The sequence below is a fragment of the Entelurus aequoreus genome, linkage group LG17 (assembly GCF_033978785.1).
Source record: "Entelurus aequoreus isolate RoL-2023_Sb linkage group LG17, RoL_Eaeq_v1.1, whole genome shotgun sequence".
Classification (NCBI taxonomy): Eukaryota; Metazoa; Chordata; class Actinopteri; order Syngnathiformes; family Syngnathidae; genus Entelurus; species Entelurus aequoreus.
In genome coordinates this window covers 16,108,265-16,128,419 of record NC_084747.1, presented here as the reverse complement: position 1 = coordinate 16,128,419, position 20,155 = coordinate 16,108,265, and the positions used below count along the sequence as shown (strand labels likewise).

At 41.2% G+C, this 20,155-nt stretch overlaps 1 protein-coding gene across 3 annotated transcripts in view; it reads left to right on the top strand.

Moving 5' to 3' along the window:
- Positions 1 to 20,155, top strand: part of LOC133632570 (RNA exonuclease 1 homolog) — a 34,442-nt gene that overhangs the window by 13,115 nt on the left and 1,172 nt on the right. For 2 of the 3 annotated variants that reach the window (XM_062025045.1, XM_062025044.1), the window contains 11 exons: positions 2,601 to 2,856; positions 6,352 to 6,671; positions 6,732 to 6,875; positions 6,942 to 7,050; positions 7,131 to 7,202; positions 9,133 to 9,273; positions 9,404 to 9,517; positions 9,591 to 9,664; positions 9,744 to 9,848; positions 15,342 to 15,457; positions 15,543 to 15,681. In XM_062025045.1, the coding sequence (XP_061881029.1) occupies positions 2,601 to 2,856; positions 6,352 to 6,671; positions 6,732 to 6,875; positions 6,942 to 7,050; positions 7,131 to 7,202; positions 9,133 to 9,273; positions 9,404 to 9,517; positions 9,591 to 9,664; positions 9,744 to 9,848; positions 15,342 to 15,457; positions 15,543 to 15,681 (1,590 nt within the window). Of the gene's footprint in view, positions 1 to 2,600; positions 2,857 to 6,351; positions 6,672 to 6,731; positions 6,876 to 6,941; positions 7,051 to 7,130; positions 7,203 to 9,132; positions 9,274 to 9,403; positions 9,518 to 9,590; positions 9,665 to 9,743; positions 9,849 to 15,341; positions 15,458 to 15,542; positions 15,682 to 15,772; positions 15,938 to 20,155 lie in introns of those variants that run through there. The other variant, XM_062025046.1, reaches the window with a different exon arrangement.

Here is a 20,155-nt window from a genome sequence, read left to right as displayed (position 1 = left end):
GTGTCCCTGTACAATTTCTAATCTTGAACAGAATTGTGCTGAAAACTACTGTGATTAGGGATGCGCCGGTCGATTGGCCACCAATCGGTATTGCTGGGTTGGAGGGCAAACAAGCTTGAGCCTAGCAATAAATCAAGTGGAAAACACGTTAGTAAGTGAAGAGTTTATGGTGGAAATGCTGCTTTGCTGTGCTGTTCCAAGCGTTCACATCGAGAGATGGGAAATATCTTTTATGAAGTCCAAAAAAAACGTTTCATAAAGGGAAGGCAAGTTATGAGTGCGCATCGAGGGAAATGGCTGTCAAATAGAGATGTCCGATAATGGCTTTTTTGCCGATATTCGATATTGTCCAACTCTTAATTACAGATTCCGATATCAACCGATACCGCATACTTGCCAACCCTCCCGGAATTCAGCGCCTCTCCCGAAAACCTCACGGAAGAAATTTTCTCCCGAAAATCTCCCGGAATTCAGCGGGCGCTGGAGGCCACGCCCCCTCCAGCTCCATGCGTACCTGAGTAAGGACAGCGGCAACAGTCTGTTTTCACGTCCGCTTTCCCACGATATAAACAGCGTGCCTGCCCAGTCACGTTATAACTGTAGAATGATTGAGGGCGAGTTCTTGGTTTCTAATGTGGGTTTATTGTTAGGCAGTTTCATTAACGTCCTCCCAGCGCGGTAACAACACACAACAGCAGTCACGTTTTCTTCTACCGTAAAGCAGTTTGTCTGCCGTAAACAGCAATGTTGTGACACTCTTAAACGGGACAATACTGCCATCTACTGGATAGCCTCCGGAACACTGAAATTCAAGTCTTTCTTTTATCTATATGTATCCATCCATCCATTTTCTACCGCTTATTCCCTTCTGGGTCGCGGGGGTGCTGGAGCCTATCTCAGCTACAATCGGGCGGAAGGCGGGGTACACCCTGAACAAGTTGCCAACACAGGATAAATCTATATATATATATATATATATATATATATATATATATATATATATATATATATATATATATATATATATATATATATATATATATATATATATATATATATATATATATATATATATATATATATATATATATATATATATATATATATATATATATATATATATATATATATATACTACCGTTCAAAAGTTTGGGGTCACATTTTCAATGAAGATAACTTTAAACTAGTCTTAACTTTAAAGAAGTACACTCTATACATTGCTAATGTGGTAAATGACTATTCTAGCTGCAAATGTCTGGTTTTTGGTGCAATATTTACATAGGTGTATAGAGCCCATTTCCAGCAACTATCACTCCAGTGTTTTAATGGTACAATGTGTTTGCTCATTGACTCAGAAGGCTAATTGATGATTAGAAAACCCTTGTGCAATCATGTTCACACATCTGAAAACAGTTTAGCTCGTTACAGAAGCTACAAAACTGACCTTCCTTTGAGCAGATTGAGTTTCTGGAGCATCACATTTGTGGGGTCAATTAAATGCTCAAAATGGCCAGAAAAAGAGAACTTTTATCTGAAACTCGACAGTCTATTCTTGTTCTTAGAAATGAAGGCTATTCCACAAAATTGTTTGGGTGACCCCAAACTTTTGAACGGTAGTGTATATATATAAAATACTCGAGTTGGTGAATTCTAGCTGTAAATATACTCCTACCCTCTTAACCACGCCCCCAACCACACCCCCACTCCCCACCTCCCGGAATCGGAGGTCTCAAGGTTGGCAAGTATGCGATACCGATATATACAGTCGTGGAATTAACACATTATTATGCCTAATTTTGTTGTGATGCCCCGCTGGATGCATTAAACAATGTAACAAGGTTCTCCAAAATAAATCAACTCAAGTTATGGAAAAAAAAATGCCAACATGGCACTGCCATATTTATTATTGAAGTCACAAAGTGCAAAGTGTCGGTATTGTAGCGTCCCGGAAGAGTTAGTGCTGCAGGTGGTTCTGGGTATTTGTTCTGTTTTGTTTATGTTGTTGCGGTGCGGATGTACTCCCGAAATGTGTTTGTCATTCTTGTTTGGTGTGGGTTCACAGTGTGGCGCATATTTGTGACAGTGTTAAAGTTGTTTATAAGTCAACCCTCAGTGTGACCTGTATGGCTGTTGACCAAGTATGTGTTTCATTCACTTGTGTTTGAAAAGCCGTAGGTATTATGTGATTGGGCCGGCATGCAAAGGCAGTGCCCTTAAGGTTTATTGGCGCTCTGTACTTCTCCCTACGTCCGTGTACCACTTCGTACAGCGGCGTTTTACTTTTTGAAACCGATACAGATAATTTCCGATATCACATTTTAAAGCATTTATCGGCCGATAATGGCAGTCCGATGTTATCGGACATCTCTACTCTCAAACATGTCTCTTTCATCTTGTGGAGTAAAATCGGACTAACTTTCTCAGTTGTGATGTCAGTGGCCGCAATTGTAGTCAAAACATTTTAGATTTTTCTCTATCCTCTTGTTGTGGGGTGGACTGACAAAATGAAATCTAACACAGAAGTGCTCTAAAATCCAATGAATAAGATGCAACACTTCATGATCAAATTGTAAAACCTTCATCAACATCCTTCTCTTCAGCTGCCAGTGGCCAAGAGGAGACCACAACCACTAGTCCTTGTTCCTCTGCGAGGACCGACGCCGGCATTCACAGCCTCCCAGCTCGCCGCCGCGCCAAAGATTCAGCAGATTCAGCAGAAGGCGTCCATGTTGACCGCCTCCGTGAAAGGAGGCCAATCGTTCCTCTCGTCCATCGGTCCGAGGAAGCCAGAGAGCCCATTGACTGCTTCTGTCCCAGTCGCTGTCAACACTCCACCTGCTGCTCAACACAACAAGAGTTTGTTGTCTTTGCATTTTGCTTTAACTTGTAGCTCTTTAGAACTCCGTCTTAATAGTTTTTGTTTACCACTTTTAAACAAGTGTCAGCGGTGCCACAGTAGTGTACTCGAAGGGTCAAACACCCTTGATTACTTCTCAAAAGTGCATTTAGTAAGCCTTAGTAGGAACAAACCGCTTTGTCTGTAGTCTTCCCTCTCCACATCGCAATTCAAAGTTTGTAGCTTGACTCTACTGCAGGTTTTTGGTCATCAAAATGTTATTTTAAAGGTATTTTTGGCTTAAGTGAAGCATATTGAACTGGCTAAATGAACTAGAAATACCAATACTTGAGTAGTATTGACCAATAGATGAGACCAAACCAATCAGAGCAAGCTGTTCAGGATCATGAAGTGAATTCTATTCAGCCTCAGCCAGGCGTGTAAAGGTGACCGTGTGGGTGGTACTTCAATGCTCGAGAGCTCTCATAGTGTTTGAAACCCCATGTTTAGAAGGTCATAAACAGTTTGTTAATGCTCTCGCGATGAACATATTTAAATTTGAATACCCTTTTAATTCACGAAAATGTATTGACTACGGTCAATGAACCAATGAACAGCGATAAAGGAGGGATAGTACTACGCACAGTAACCGTGCACTTGTCCAACATATAGCTGCCATACTATATATCACATACAACAACGTAACATCAAGGAGTAGGACAGGAAGACACAAACATGAGCAACATTAGCATAGCTATGTGTGCTAGAGTGCCAACATGACAATTTTGATAGCAACTTCATGCTAGTTTAGAAATCACTTGGAGCTCACATGTCTGGAGCTGATTGATGGATAGTTTGCAGAGCTCCAGGCTTTTGTTTTAGGAATGCGTAGTGAAGCCAGTCCTCATGAAGTGGGCATATACACTAGGGAGGTTCATCTAGGGCAGGGGTGTCAAAATTGTTTTAATTGGGGGCCACATCACAGTTATGGCTGCCCTCAGAGGGCCACTTGTAACAGTGAATGATATACACATTTGAAGTTGCTTCATTATACAATTTTTTATTGTTATATATATTTTTACGTACACTGTAAGAAAAACATGTAGATTTGAGACTAATGTTTAGCTGTCGAAGTTTTACCATAAAATGTACCATGTTTTTTACAATGTAAATGGGATAACAGTACCACTGTTTTACTGTATAATCTATGGTCGTTTTTACGGTGTATTACTGTAAATGGAAAAACAATATTACACATTTTTTGTTTTGTGTTTTTAGGCTGGGGTTACGTTATGCATCCATTAGATGGAGCTGCGCTAAAGGGAATGTCAACAAAACAAATAGTGATCGTACTGACACTTCTACTTGCTGCTCTCTGTTCAACAACCCACTGTTCCAGTTTGTCCTCCAACTGTAGCCATCTCGCTTTGTTCCCTCAGAAACGCTGTTTAGTCTTCTTTACTTGGCGCAGGTCATCATGTTGCTTCCTCCACTTCCGCACCATTAATTCGTTAATTTAAAATTCTCTCGCTGCTGCTCTATTCCCATGTTCTACTGCGTGACTGATCGCCTTGAGTTTAAACTCTGCGTCGTAAGTGCGTCTCTTAATAGGAGCCATTTTTGGGTCTTTACATAAAGTTTAGGTCTCGCAACTACGGGACTTCATTTTCCCTCGTAGAAGAAGAAGTTCTTCTTCTACGGTAAGCAGCCGCCGACTTAATTTTCCCCCATAGAAGTGCTTCTTGGAAAATGAAGTCGGCGTAGTTACCGTAGTTGCGAGACCTGTTGTGGCTCAATATTGGTCCATATATAAGGCGCACCGGATTATAAGGCGCACTGTCAGCTTTTGGAGGAAATTGGAGATTTTTAGGTGCGCCTTATAGTGCGGAAAATACGGTACTTATTTTGATGGTTGGAATGTGCGATAATATTTGTTGCAATATTTAGATTAAGTTTGAAATAGGAAATTGCATACAGTACATGTATTTTTTTTCTGTCCAAATAGAAAGTTGACTACATTTAGAAACAAATAGACACATGGTAATTCCAGGCCTTTGCAGGCCACATAAAATTAGTTTGACACACGTGATCTAGGGATACACATCACTCTTAGAAAATCATTAGTCATTTATGGATTAATGGGCAACTTTAAAGGCCTACTGAAAGCCACTACTACCGACCACGCAGTCTGATAGTTTATATATCAATGATGAAATCTTAACATTGCAACACATGCCAATACGGCCGGGTTAACTTATAAAGTGCAATTTTAAATTTCCCGCTAAACTTCCGGTTGAAAACATCTATATATGATGACGTATGCGCGTGACGTCAATCGTTGAAACGGAAGTATTGGTACCCCATTGAATCCAATACAAAAAAGCTCTGTTTTCATCTCAAAATTCCACAGTATTCTGGACATCTGTGTTGGTGAATCTTTTGCAATTTGTTTAATAAACAATGAAGACTTCAAAAAAGAAAGGTGTAGGTGGGATCGGTGTATTAGCGGCTGGCTGTAGCAACACAACAAGGGGGACTTTGACTTGGATAGCAGACGCGCTAGCCGACTCTAGCCGCCGACCGCACGAATGATCGGGTGAAGTCCTTCGTCCTTCCGTCGATCGCTGGAACGCAGGTGAGCACGGGTGTTGATGAGCAGATGAGGGCTGGCGCAGGTGGAGCACTGTTTTTATCATAGCTCTGTGAGGTCCCGTAGCCAAGTTAGCTCCAATGGCGTTGTTAGCAACAGCATTGTTAAGCTTCGCCAAACTGGGAATTATTAACCGTGTTGTTACATGTCCATGGTTTAATAGTATTGTTGATCTTCTGTCTATCCTTCCAGTCAGGGATTTATTTATTTTATTCCTATCTGCATTTGAGCCCGATGCTATCACATTAGCTCAGTAGCTAAAGAGCTTCGCCGATGTATTGTCGTGGAGATAAAAGTCACTGTGAATGTCCATTTCGCGTTCTCGACTCTCATTTTCAAGAGGATATAGTATCCGAGGTGGTTTAAAATACAAATCCGTGATCCACAATAGAAAAAGGAGAGTGTGGAATCCAATGAACCCTTGTACCTAAGTTACGGTCAGAGCGAAAAAAAGATAACGCACTGCACTGTAGTCCTTCACTCTCACGTTCCTCATCCACGAATCTTTCATCCTCGCTCAAATTAATGGGGTAATTGTCGCTTTCTCGGTCCGAATCTCTCGCTGCATTGTAAACAATGGGGTAATGTGAGGAGTCCTTCCTCCGGTGACGTCACGCTACTTCCGGTATAGGCAAGACTTTTTTTTTTTTTTATCAGCGACCAAAAGTTGCGACCTTTATCGTCGTTCTCTACTAAATCCTTTCAGCAAAAATATGGCAATATCGCAAAATGATCAAGTATGACACATAGAATGGATCTGCTATCCCCGTTTAAATAAAAACATTTTATTTCAGTAGGCCTTTTAAATACTATACAGAGAAATGGTTTGATAACAGATTATTAACGAAATGCTCTGTCCTCACAGCAGTCAACTATGTTCCTCTGGGCTCGGCTGTGCTCAACGTGGGCAATAACCTGCGCCTGATCCTCCCTCAGGGCACCATCCCGCTCACCTCTGCCTGCAGTGTGGTCTCCTCCGTTCTTACGCCCATCACTCGAGTGCATACAAGCTCAGTCACAGTCAGGCCCCCCACGTTCACGTCGCCCGCTGTTTTGAGCACGCCAAGGTATCGCGCGGGCGCGCCTCTGCTCATTCCCCCCGCTGCACGTAGACCTTTTCAGCCATCAGTGTCATCACTGCTTTCAACCGCCGCCAGTAGCACAAACGGACAAGCCGCCACTAAGGTACGAATGCGTGTAAAATCTTTTAAAAATTCCACACTACTGAGTTGTTTTCTTTGAAAGCCGGTAGCCTCCAAGCGAAAGGGGAAGGCGCAGGGCGAGGCGAGCAGAGACAAAGTCCCTCATGATGTCAGACAGCGCTATGTCACCATGTTCATGGAGGCCTTCCTCGCCACCACCACCAATGTCAACGAGGCCTTTGAAAAGGTAAGCCGGTGCGCCTCCGAGTCCATGGTGACGCTCCGTTTTACCACCCCGTCATTTGATTGACAGGCGCTGGCCGAGGAGAAGGCGCTGTACAATCGTAGCAGCAACAAACTGAAGTATCTGAGCGTTGCTGTGAACGTGCTTAAGAGGTTGAAAAAACCCGTTGCCGCCAAAGGTGAAAGACTCCTGGGAGGTTGGGGGGGGTTAAATGATGTGTTTTGCTGACTTTGCTGATTCTCCTTTTTGCTGATGCAGATGAGGATAAAGTCAACAGCAAAACCCACAAAGGAAATATTCCACTCAACCGGAAGAAGCTCAGGGGAAACGGTGATATTTACTTGTGCATATTCATTAATTTATCCATTTAGGGGTGTCCTGATCCGATATTGATATTGTATATCAGTCCAATGTCAGCAGAAAAAGAGTATTGAATGATAGTGGTGTCAAAAAATAATGAACACGCGGAGTTATGTACCATATTTTCCGCACTGTAAGGCGCACCGGATTATAAAGCGCACCTTCAATGAATGGCATATTTCAAAACTTTGTGCATATATAAGGCGCACCGGATTATAAAGCGCACCTATGCATCCATTAGATGGAGCTGCGCTAAAGGGAATGTCAACAAAACAGTCAGGTCAGTCAAACTTTATTAATAGATTACAAACCAGCGTTCTGACAACTCTGTTCACTCCCAAAATGAATAAACAGCTGTTTTATTATTTTCCCCGAGGTAAAGTCGGTGACGTGGTGTTTTGTTTATCTTTTAACAGCAAGGTATAACAGTAGTGCAACATTTATATCACATAGTGGAGGGGAACTTTACCCTGATTCAATAAACACGTAAAAAACAGTGATACTGTTACGGTAAATCAAACGTTAGTGCAATCACAATATAGTAACACTCGAAATAGTGCAGAGCAATAACAATATATCAATAACTCAACGTTGCTCAAACGTTAATGTCACAACACACAAAATAAACATGTAAAGCTCACTTTATGAAGTTATTCCTCATCCACAAATCCCTCGAATTCTTCTTCTTCAGTGTCTGAATTAAACAGTTGGGCGAATACGGCATCCAAAATGCCCGGCATCCGTCTCGTCGAAGTCGTCATTAATGGAGTCGGTGTCGCTGCTGCTCTATTCCCGTGTTCTACTGCGTGACTGATCGTCTTAAGTTTAAACTCTGCGTCGTAAGCGTGTCTATTAATAGGCGCCATTTTGGGGTCTTTACATAAACAAACAAATGGAAATCAAAACGGCACGCCTCGCGCAGTCATATATCCCAGCATGCACCGCGCGCTTCTTTTTCTACGGGGGCGGCTGCTTACTGTAGAAGAACTTCATCTACGGTAAGCAGCCGCCCCCGTAGAAGAAGAAGAAGCGCGGTGCATGCTGGGATATATGACTGGGGGAAAACGAAGTTGGCGGCTGCTTACCGTAGTTGCGAGACCTAAACTTTATGAAAATGAAGTTTAGGTTTGTTGTGGCCCAATATTGGTCCATATATAAGGCGCACCGGATTATAAGGCGCACTGTCAGCTTTTGACAAAATTGGAGGATTTTAGGTGCGCCTTGTAGTGCGGAAAATACGGTACTTAACAAAAAAGGTGAAATAACTGAAAACATGTTTTATATTGTAGTTTCTTCAAAATAGCCACCCTTTGCTCTGATTTCTGTTTGCACTCTCTTGGCATTCTCTCGATGAGCTTGTTGGCAGTTTTTTGATATTTTTTAGAGGGCTTTAAGTGGAATAGATAGAGAACATGTGTTTTTGTCTCAGAGATTTTGTGAATGATAGGCAAAATAATAAAAAGTGCAGTTCCCCTTTAATTGTCAATACAAGCAAGTATCAAATTATAGTTGCATATTACTTGGACATACTAAGTTTCCACGGCAGAAGTGTATTAGAGTATCCAGTAACAAACATACTTACTGCGTCATGATTTTAACTTTGGTTTATCGGGCTCACTAGGTGTGGCCAATAAAAATTACCACTCCATTTCAATTTAAAGACCGGGCAAGTCCATTCCAGACGCTCTTGACTCATTTCCTTGACCAAGCCTTTTCTAACATTCCACACTACAAAATAATGAAAGCTTGTACTATGATTTGTGCTAATATTGTATCAGGATATTTTCATCAGCCAATATTTAAGTCTCCTACAGCGATATCGTATTGAACAGTTGTACCGGGATACCCCTAATTCATCCATTCAGGCAATGATTCTGATGCGTGTTCTTTTCCGTGGCAGACGACACATCTTTGTATGAGATTTTGAGGGATTACATTCTGACGGAGGAGCAGCTGATTGAAAGCAACTACCCTGTGCAACACCCGCAGAAGGCCGGCTGTGCTGTCCTTTTTGCGGACAACAAGAAGGGCAACAATGACCGTAAGAGAGCGTTGGACAGACTTATTGCAGTAATTTTTCTCTATCACCAGAGGGCGCCTTTGACCTGCATGCCATTTTGTTTCCATTTGTGTTTGGCCTTTCATGAGGGCCTTTTTGTGCCTCTGAACAGCCTTCAAGAGGATTTGCTGTCGATGTGGAGCGACATACTCTGTTGGCAAAACGGGCAAACACACCCGCACAGAGGAGTGCAATTATCACTATGGCAAAGGAGTGGAGAACAGAGGTCATTAGTTCCCTCCTCTAATCCATAAAACACAATGTCGTTGGCGCTATTTGACTTGGTTTTCATGCCACAGTGCCAGGTGGGGTGGAGACGCGCTACAGCTGCTGTCAGGGAGTCATGGGCGCACCCGGATGCCAACTTTTTAAGGTGCGGTCGTCAACCACCTGCTTCATGTTGGCCTAAAAGACTCCTTTTGTTGCTCATTTGTCACTTCTTTTTACTACAGTTGCATGTACACGATTCCTTCAGCCTGGAAGGATTCAAATGGACAGTCCCAAAAAGTCCCACAGATGTCAGCTGCCCAGGAATCTACGCACTCGACTGTGAAATGGTAACTTTTTGATTATTTTTAAGTCTTGTAGAAGTTTAGATGATAGTAGGTTTTGGAGGACACCCAGTATGTTATCACTTCTCATAAATCGGCCTGAGCCGATTTCGATAAGACAATTAACCGACAAATGAAAATTAAGTAGATAAATCACCATGTGCATGCTTCAAGAGCAGGGCTCTCAAACTCAATTTACCTGGGGGCCACTGGATGCAGAGTCTGGGGGAGCGGGGAGTTGCAAAAGATTTCTTAAAAAAACATATTTTTAAATGTCTATTTTTATTTTCAACACAAAATAAAACCAAAATATAAATGAACTAAATGAGAATTAAGTAAATAAATCAGTCTCCATGGCAACGTTTCTGTCGCTTTCACTCATTTGCCGCTTTTCCACTAACGCAGGGGTAGGCAACCCAGAACGTTGAAAGAGCTATTTTGGACCCAAATAACAAAAATCGTCTCTGTCTGGAGCCAACGGGAGGAGTGGAATTTAGTTACGGTAGCACAATTGGCCCCGAACGGGCTAACATCCCGACTAACATGTTTTACACGTCCGATTCGCCCAGCGACTCTCTGTCGGAGTATCAGCGCTGGGGTCCAGTGCACCACAGTTTTGTATTGTCACTCGGTCCTTCGGCGGAGTGCTTCGGAAGCTACCGGACCGCTCGTCTCCCCGGCCCGGACTGTTTACAGCGGCGCCGGGGGAGGGAGCGAGAGACACACACAGCCTTCCCGTGGGACTTGGCTGGGTGCAATTTGGACATTTTGGGCATCCCGGGACTTGTGGGACTCGAACCTGGGTAGGTATTTTGGGGACTTTTGCTGACTTTTCCAACAAAGTTAAGTTAAAGTACCAATGATTGTCACACACACACTAGGTGTGGTGAAATTTGTCCTCTGCATTTGACCCATCCCCTTGTTCACCCCCTGGGAGGTGAGGGGAGCAGTGGGCAGCAGCGGTGCCGCGCCCGGGAATCATTTTTGGTGATTTAACCCCCAATTCCAACCCTTGATGCTGAGTGCCAAGCAGGGAGGTAATGGGTCCCATTTTTATAGTCTTTGGTATGACTCGGCCGGGGTTTGAACTCACAACCTACCGATCTCAGGGCGGACACTCTAACCACAAGGCCACTGAGAAGTGTGGTCTTATCTCTATTAAAACTTGCTGTGGTATGAAGCATGCTTCATCAATTCTTTCTTTCTTTTCTTTCTTTCTTTTAGTTTATTTCGAACATGAACACATTTACATCATAATACATCACACAATTTCATATCATTTCATTTACATCATGCCCGAAAAGGAGTAGGAAGAAGCAAAGCTTATTTAATCCTACCCCTTTCCCACTTCAAAGCGTTTACAATTATATAAAATCATTTACTGACCTTTTTATATGATAAAATAACATCTATGAATTAGTATATACAACAGTTTGTAATATATAATTAATTAATTCAGTCATTAACATACTGAGATGAAGAATATTTTCAATAAGGTTGGAAGTTTTTCTCATAATTCTTCTTCTTTGTACTTTCTTCCATACTTGTGAACACCATTAATGTACTCCTCGCAATTAGTCTTATTTTTTTTATTTTTTTTGGAACTCCACAGTGAATCCCTTCTTTTAACCCTGGTCTAAATTTTTGGGACTCATTTTGAGTTTGCAAAAACTTGTCAAAGGGGGGAGAAAAAACTAAATGCAGTACTGTGTATTGGGCAGCAAGTAATGCAGATGGCTGTGCCCTGATTTTTGCCTGCAGGCGTGACAAAATAAATGACAGAAAGAAGTGTTCATACGCAGACGTGGTTCACACAAGGAGGCATATTTAGCTCGATCTAAAAGTTTGCAAAAGAGGGGTTCGTAAATCAAGGTTCCATTGTATACTTTGCACTTGTGCAATATAATGGATGCCATGCGTCACATTAAGAAGTGGGAAAGGAGGACAAATGTTGGCAACACTAGCATAGCTATGTTTGCTACAGTGCCAACCTTGTACTTGATTTTTAACAGCAACATGCTTGGTTAGTCTATACCAGTGTTTTTCAACCATAGTTAATATGTGTGTATATGTGTGTGTGTGTGTGTAAGTGTGTGTGTGTGTGTGTGTGTGTGTGTGTGGCAGCGGTATTCCAGTTGTAAAACAAGTTTACGCCATTTGCAGCAGTAATGACTATCAAACAGAAGAGGTCTGGAGCTCAAGTCACATATTTATTAAGCGCAAAAATTAAGACTAAAGTGGTAAAGCTGTATTTCCCTTTGCTCTTTAAGTTTATTGGCAGTTTAGTTATAGTTTGGTTACATATTCATTATTAATTTTGGTTGATTTTAGCACAACATAATTGTATTTTGTTAGTGATTTGAGTTCCTTCTTATGCAGTATACTTAGTTAGTACTTATTTTTCCAATCACGTTAACCTAAAGTTTGTGTTAATCTTTGTTTGTTTTCATATCATTTGACAAGGTTGTAAACGGTAGGTAGGTTAGATATAATTAATGAATATGGTTAAAATCAATAGTTGGATTACTAATTAAGGCCCTATTAGAATTGCTTCGTTTAACATGATCTCCCTCTTGGATTGCCTTTAGAAGCACTTAACATGCACAAAAACTCACCAATTTTTGCGAGCGCATCCGGTCCTGCAAACAATTATATATTTTCGTGGTTCCAAACACAAAATGTCAAAAATGACTCTGTAGCGCCCCCTTGAAAAGGAGAAAACATTGGAACCTTCCACTAGTTTCACGTACTGTCCCGAAAATTTCTGTAGACGTCAATCATGACAAGACACGTAAAAGTCTCAAGACCCCATATTTGAAAACAAAGTCTGCTACCTTGGTTTTGTTGGCCATTTTTAGACCAAAAACAGGGGTCGTATTTTAACAAACTCCTCTTAGGGACTTTGACCAAATAAGCCACGGTTAAAATGACAGACACTACACAGATAGGCGATGATAAATTGCGAAGGAATTTTGCCTATGTCATAAGATGTGGGCCTGACATTGCACCAAACTTTGATCTGATGGTTCGCCACAAAGCTTTCTACATTTGTAACGTGGATCCACATAGTTCGATCACGGTAAGAAGTGGTTAAAATGATGATACCTCGAAGTTCTAGATGGGTCAATACCCATTCATGGTTGGGTGCAGCCTGGCGGAAAAAAACTGCTCATCGCCATCAATCGTCAAACTTGACGTTAAATGATCAGCTCTCCTTCCAAACTGATTTGAGGCTTCAAGGTCGGGAACTGATCAGACATCGATATCGACGCCAATATCACCGCCTTTTGGTGGCAAATTATAACGGTCGCAACTTCTTTCCACTTTGTCCTATCTTCCTGAATTTTTTATTTTGGGTGGAGGAAATCATAGATTTTTAGACTCATCGCAATTCGGACATGGATGATTTTAAAATCGATTAGTAAACGTCAATTGATAATAGATGTATTTATTGTAAATACAGTCATGCAGATGGTTCTAAAATGTGTCTGACTGCAGCGAGCCACCTCACTGAGAAGTCCGACCAGCTCCTTTTTATTATAAAAAACTTATTTTCCAGTTTTGCACACATTTCCATTAATTTAATAAATGCGATGGGATTTTCTAATTACAAATGCACTGTTTTTAAAACTCTTGTTTAGTGAAATCAAAATAAATGTAAAACTGCATCACTATACATTACTTAAAGATGCATAAATAATCGAATCATAGCTCCTGAATCGTGAGGTGGCCAAAGATTCCCACCTCTCGCCGTGACATTGGGAAAGATGTGACCGCATGCGTCCTGCGTTCCTGTGGACTTGCGTGAACCCCGAGTTGCAAGGGGGTGCGAGGGCCCATTCAATGCCGCTTGCAGCTTTGATTCAGTGTTAATGTTTGAGTGGGCCCTGGACCCCTCTGTAGGAGAAAAGTTGGTTGGTTAGGAACTCTTGGTCTGTACGCAGCTCAAATGGTCATACTTTCCCCACACAGGTCTGTACCTGACTGATAGATGGCTGCCTTTATTTTAAAAGGTGTAGCGAAGCCTGTTTTTTTTTTTTTGAATGTTATATATACAGGACTGTCTCAGAAAATTAGAATATTGTGATAAAGTTCTTTATTTTCTGTAATGCAATTTAAAAAAAAAAAAAAATGTCATACATTCTGGATTCATTACACATCAACTGAAATATTGCAAGCCTTTTATTATTTTAATATTGCTGATTATGGCACAGCTTAAGAAAATTCAAAAATCCCATCTCAAAAAATTTGAATATTTCCTCAGACCAAGTACAAAACAAAAAAAAATTTATAACAGCAAAACAAAATCAAACATTTGAAAATGTCAATTAATGCACTCAGTACTTGGTTGGAAATCCTTTTGCACGGATTACTGCATCAATGCGGCGTGGCATGGAGGCAATCAGCCTGTGGCATTGCTGAGGTGTTATGGATACCCAGGATGCTTCAATAGCGGTCTTTAGCTCATTTGCATTATTGGGTCTGGTGTCTTTCAGCTTCTTCTTTACAATACCCCACAAATTCTCTATGGGTTCAGGGCAGGGGAGTTGGCAGGCCAATCGAGGACAGTAATGCCATGGTCAATACACCAGTTACTGGTGGTTTTGGCACTGTGGGCAGGTGCCAGATTATGCTGGAAAATGAAATCATCTCCATAGAGCTTTTCAACAGATGGAAGCATGTAGTGCTCTAAAATCTCTAGAAGCGTCTGACTTGGACTATGGAAAAGAAGCACTGGACAGTTGCAGAGTGGTCCAGAGTCCTGTTTTCAGACGAAAGCAAGTTTTGTAATTCATTTGGCAGTCAAGGCGCTAGAGTCTGGAGGAAGGCTGGAGAGGAGCAAAATCCAAGTTGCTTGAAATCCAATGTGAAGTTCTCACTGTCAGCAATGGTTTGGGGAGCCATGTCAGCTGCTGGTGTTGGTCCACTGTTTCATCAAGTCCAGAGTCAATGCAGCTGTGTACCAAGAGGGCCAACACAGATAGACAGACAACATTCACACTCACATTCACACACTAGGGACCATTTAGTGTTGCCAATCAACCTATCCCCAGGTGCATGTCTTTGGAGATGGGAGGAAGCCAGAGTACCCGGAGGGAACCCACGCAGTCATGGGGAGAACATGCAAACTCCACACAGAAAGATCCTGAGCCCGGGATTAAACTCAGGACTACTCAGGACCTTCGTATTGTGAGGCAGATGCACTAACCCCTCTTCCACCGTGCTGCCTATATGTATATAAATAAAAACATGGTGAGCGTTTATGCGGGGTGGGTCAAAGATGGTATAATGTCCTTTGTCATAGAAAACTTGAGCGCCTCTTCTCTCGAAAGTGGAGAAAGTATTTTGCTCATAAACCTATCACTGTTATAACGTCATTAAAAAAACAAAAACAATTTTGCATCACAGGACATTTTTACAAGATTTTACTTTAATTATGTTCTTGACATGTTTTTACATCGTTAAGCACATTCAATCTGCTCTTTGCTTGCGGTTAAGTGTTACACCATCCACGGTCGGGAGCTGTCCAGAGTGACCGTGGTCAACTCCAGCCTCCAAGTGGTTTACGACACCTTCGTCAAACCACACAACGAGGTCATCGACTATAACACCAGGTGACATGCTAATTAAGAAAGCCAAGCGGGGAGGTGAAAGGCTTTTCTTTACTTGTGACCCGTATGTCCGTGTGCACCTCCACAGGTTCTCCGGGATCAGCGAGAAGGAGATGAGGGGCAACCACACCTCTCTTTCCGATGTGCAGAAGACCCTGCTGAGCTTCATCAGCGCTGATACTGTCATAATCGGGCATGGCCTGCAGACTGGCCTCTGTGCCCTGAAGGTGACCACTGGGAGCTTTCATCATTTTTTGCATGCTTGTAGTTCATCTCAGTTACAGTACATTAGTAAACTCAAATTATTTTCCCATTCAGAATGTTCAGTTCCAGACACCCAAGATATTAACCGAAAACTAATTTTCAGTCCCTCCCAGGATGTTTTTTTTTTTTAATCCATTGTCTAATTTGCCTGAATTTGCTGCAGCTTTTTCAGAAAGTTGCTGCTAAAGTTGCAATGTTTTGAGGCTTATTTTTTCTAATATCATTGAATTAACTTGTGATTTAATGAATTTGCCAACAGTGTTTTAAATCGTTCTAATATTTACCTAAAAAAAGCACAGGATTTCAACAGCAATTGAAAAACAATTACTGTACCAATGTTTTACATTGCACAGATTTAAAAGTAAGCATTAGATGGCATAATAGCACATACTCAAAGCTCATTGTTGAATGACAGTACTGTTTAATCACTTATAACTAATGGTAAGAATTATGGTAGAAAAAAACACCACCAAAGGCTTCCTTATTGTCTGTTTGCTCTGTCATCCACATTTTGCAGACATTCTCCGTGTATGTTTTACACTTAAAAGGCACTTAAAAGGCGTTTGTCTATCTTAAACATTTATGTTCCAACACTTTTCCAGCTGCATTTGCGAACTGTTGAGTAATCTTTAAAGGCCTACTGAAATGAAATGTTCTTATTTAAACGGGGATAGCAGGTACTTTCTGTGTCATACTTGATCATTTCGCAATATTGCGATATTTTTGCTGAAAGGATTTAGTAGAGAACATCGACTATAAAGTTCGCAACTTTTGGTCGCTGATTAAAAAAAAAGCCTTGCCTGTACCGGAAGTAGCGTGACGTCACAGGTTGTGGAGCTCCTCACATCTGCACATTGTTTACAATCATGGCCACCAGCAGCGAGAGCGATTCAGACCGAGAAAGCGACGATTTCCCCATTAATTTGAGCGAGGATGAAAGATTCGTGGATGAGGAAAGGGAGAGTGAAGGATTAGAGGGCAGTGGAAGCGATTCAGATAGGGAAGATGCTGTGAGAGGCGGGTGGGACCTGATATTCAGCTAGGAATGACTAAAACAGTAAATAAACACAAGACATATATATACTCTATTAGCCACAACACAACCAGGCTTATATTTAATATGCCACAAATTAATCTGCATAACAAACTCCTCCCCCTCCCGTCCATATAACCCACCAATACAACTCAAACACCCGCACAACACACTCAATCCCACAGCCCAAAGTACCGTTCACCTCCGCAAAGTTCATACAGCACATATATTTACCCAAAATTACGTACGTGACATGCACATAGCGGCACGCACGTACGGGCAAGCGATCAAATGTTTGGAAGAAAGCTGCGTACTCACGGTAGCGCGTCTGCTATCCAACTCAAAGTCCTCCTGGTTATGTTGCTGCAGCCAGCCGCTAATACACGGATCCCACCTACAGCTTTCTTCTTTGCTGTCTTCATTGTTCATTAAACAAATTGCAAAAGATTCACCAACACAGATGTCCAGAATACTGTGGAATTTTGCGATGAAAACAGACGAATTAATAGCTGGCCACAATGCTGTCCCAATATGTCCGCTACAATCCGTGACGTCACGCGCAAACGTAGGATACAGCAGGATATTTCGCGGGAAATTTAAAATTGCACTTTACTAATCTAACCCGGCCGTATTGGCATGTGTTACAATGTTAAGATTTCATCATTGATATATAAACTATCAGACTGCGTGGTCGGTAGTAGTGGCTTTCAGTAGGCCTTTAATGGTATTGTTTGTTCGTAAACGTAAGATTAGTAAAACTTTTTTGAGGAATTTTGCCTATGATTCACAATCCCTATTTTGACTATAAAGTCTTTCAAGTGAACATCCAAAAGCCTTTGTTTTGTATACACGCTGTTAGTGTATATGTAATGTATTAACAGGCACACTCATAATAGCATGTAATATTTACTGTACTTAGCACATTTATTTTAAGCATTACGGCAGCGCATTCTTTTCACAACCTTCACTATTTCCTTCAACAACTACTGGTATTAATCATGGCAGACTTAATGAGCATCTATGACTACCTTGGTCCAAATGATGATCTGAGCCTGAATAGAAGGATGAGCTACAAGTTTTAATAGCCGAGTAATAAGCACTAGTGAAACACTAAGCATCATGTAGCAGTATTGCTAAGTGCTACACAAGAAATGCAAACAATATAAAGCCATCACTTACCGTACAATGTCCACTCTCACTGGGATGCCGACTGATGGGATATTTATCTTTCAGCACGAGACTTGTGTTCCCTGTTTTAGATGAATTATTCCTCAATCCTCAGGTAAAAAATTAAAAAGTGGGAGCAAACTAGTATCGTGTTGCACGTCCTCCTAATGTCTAAAGTTCAGTTTCAGATTATTTTGAACATGCATACGATACAATGTAATGCATCACATATTTCCAGTTTCATTACAGCACGTCAGAAAGGGAGTAGGAAGAAACGGCGCTTATTTAATCCTCCTTTTCATATCATAGCAATTGTATCCCATTTCCTTGTTCTCTGTAGCAGAACAGTAAATTAATAAATAGTTAATATACCATTGTAAGTAAACAAATATTTTAAAAAAATTATAAAAACTTGACCATCTCGGTTTATGGAAACAACCTTGTACTATATAAGTGTGAGGCATGATTTATAAACTAACACATACTTTTACCAACTCAAAGGCGACGTAGCAGCTCAGTAGGTCAATGGCTGTATATGCTAGTTAGCTCTGAATCACAATCAGAATAGTTCACCAACTAGGAATTTTTCTTGGTGCAATCGTGCAACATAAAACACATAACACAGAATTGGTTATAAATGCATGATCGTTGCACCATGTTACTAAAATGACTTCCTTGCCGTTGGCTCTTTTAAACAATGTCTCTTATACTTGGTTGAAATTCAGGCCACGACATGGAGTATTTTTTAGAGGGCTCTATAGGCGGAGTAGAAGATTCCCATTAGCTTCATTTTTAGTCGTCTGGCACGAGCCATATTTTACAATTTGGACTGCGTAAAAAAAGACACCTTCCTGTCTCACATGGGGGCTGTGAATGATAGGCAAAAGAAAAGTGCAGTTCCCCTTTAAATGCAAGTAATATTCATACAAATCATAAAATATCAGAACCTGAGTCTCGCCAGATCCTTGTAGTTCGCTGAGCTCCACACAAGGATCTGGAACTTCTCAATAGATGTATTTCAGAAGGCGGGGCCTTGTAAAATAATAATTGTATGTGATTGGATAAACCACTTGTCCGTTATCTTGAATGACGTGCTACTTCAACCACTCACATCGAAATCAACCTGTGACGCTGATGAGAGCGACGCTGGGAAAACGACGCAGCAACGTCAGTAGACGATCGATGTCGTTTGTGCAAAGAAAATATGCAGAATCAATGTCAGCACACGACTGCTCGCTGCGTGCTGCCATTGTTGTTTGAATCAAACAGTCGCTTGGGCGCTACGTCACATCTATGAAATCCCGCCCGGCGATCCTGATTGGTTCATTATTTCTTGCTAACTTGGAGTTTGCAATGCCCCCGAGCCCAGATCCTTGTGTGAAGCTCGGCGAACTACAAGGATCTGGCGAGAGTCAGGTTAAAAATATCATCCCTTCATCATGGAAATTCACTTTACCACAAGAACTGCAACTTGACCCCTGCAATAATCGAGGGAACACTATAAATGATGGAAGAAATGGATGCATGAACATTTAACATCACTCTTAACTTTAGATTGAAGACTTTTGTTGGTGAACAAGGCCGTTGGGAAAACCTCATCAATGAAGTGCAACGAGGGGTAATTTTTAGCCTGCACCTTTTTTGTTTTTCCATTGCATATTCTAAAAAAAAATTAAGTAGTTATATCTAGCAATGTAACCCATTGGTAACAGCAATGTGCTTTGTCACTTGTAATGCAAAGTAAAGATGTGGATGTTTTGTGCAGATAGCGTAACATACGTGGACCTACTTTGGATTATTATAGTAGCATATATCACTGGAAAAGTTTGAACACAGTGGTACAGTTCACTCCAGTTCATGTACCGTATTTTTCGGAGTATACTGTAAGTCGCACCAGCCGAAAATGCATAATAAAGAAGGAAAAAAACATAAGTCGCACTGGAGTATAAGTCTCATTTTTTGGGGAAATTTATTTGATAAAAGCCAACACCAAGAATAGACATTTGAAAGGCAATTTAAGATAAATAAAGAATAGTGAACAGGCTGAATAAGTGTACGTTATATGACGCATAAATAACCAACTGAGAACGTGCCTGGTATGTTAACGTAACATATTATGGTAAGAGTCATTCAAATAACTATAACATATAGAACATGCTATACGTTTACCAAACAATCTGTCACTCCTAATCGCTAAATCCCATGAAATCTTATACGTCTAGTCTCTTACGTGAATG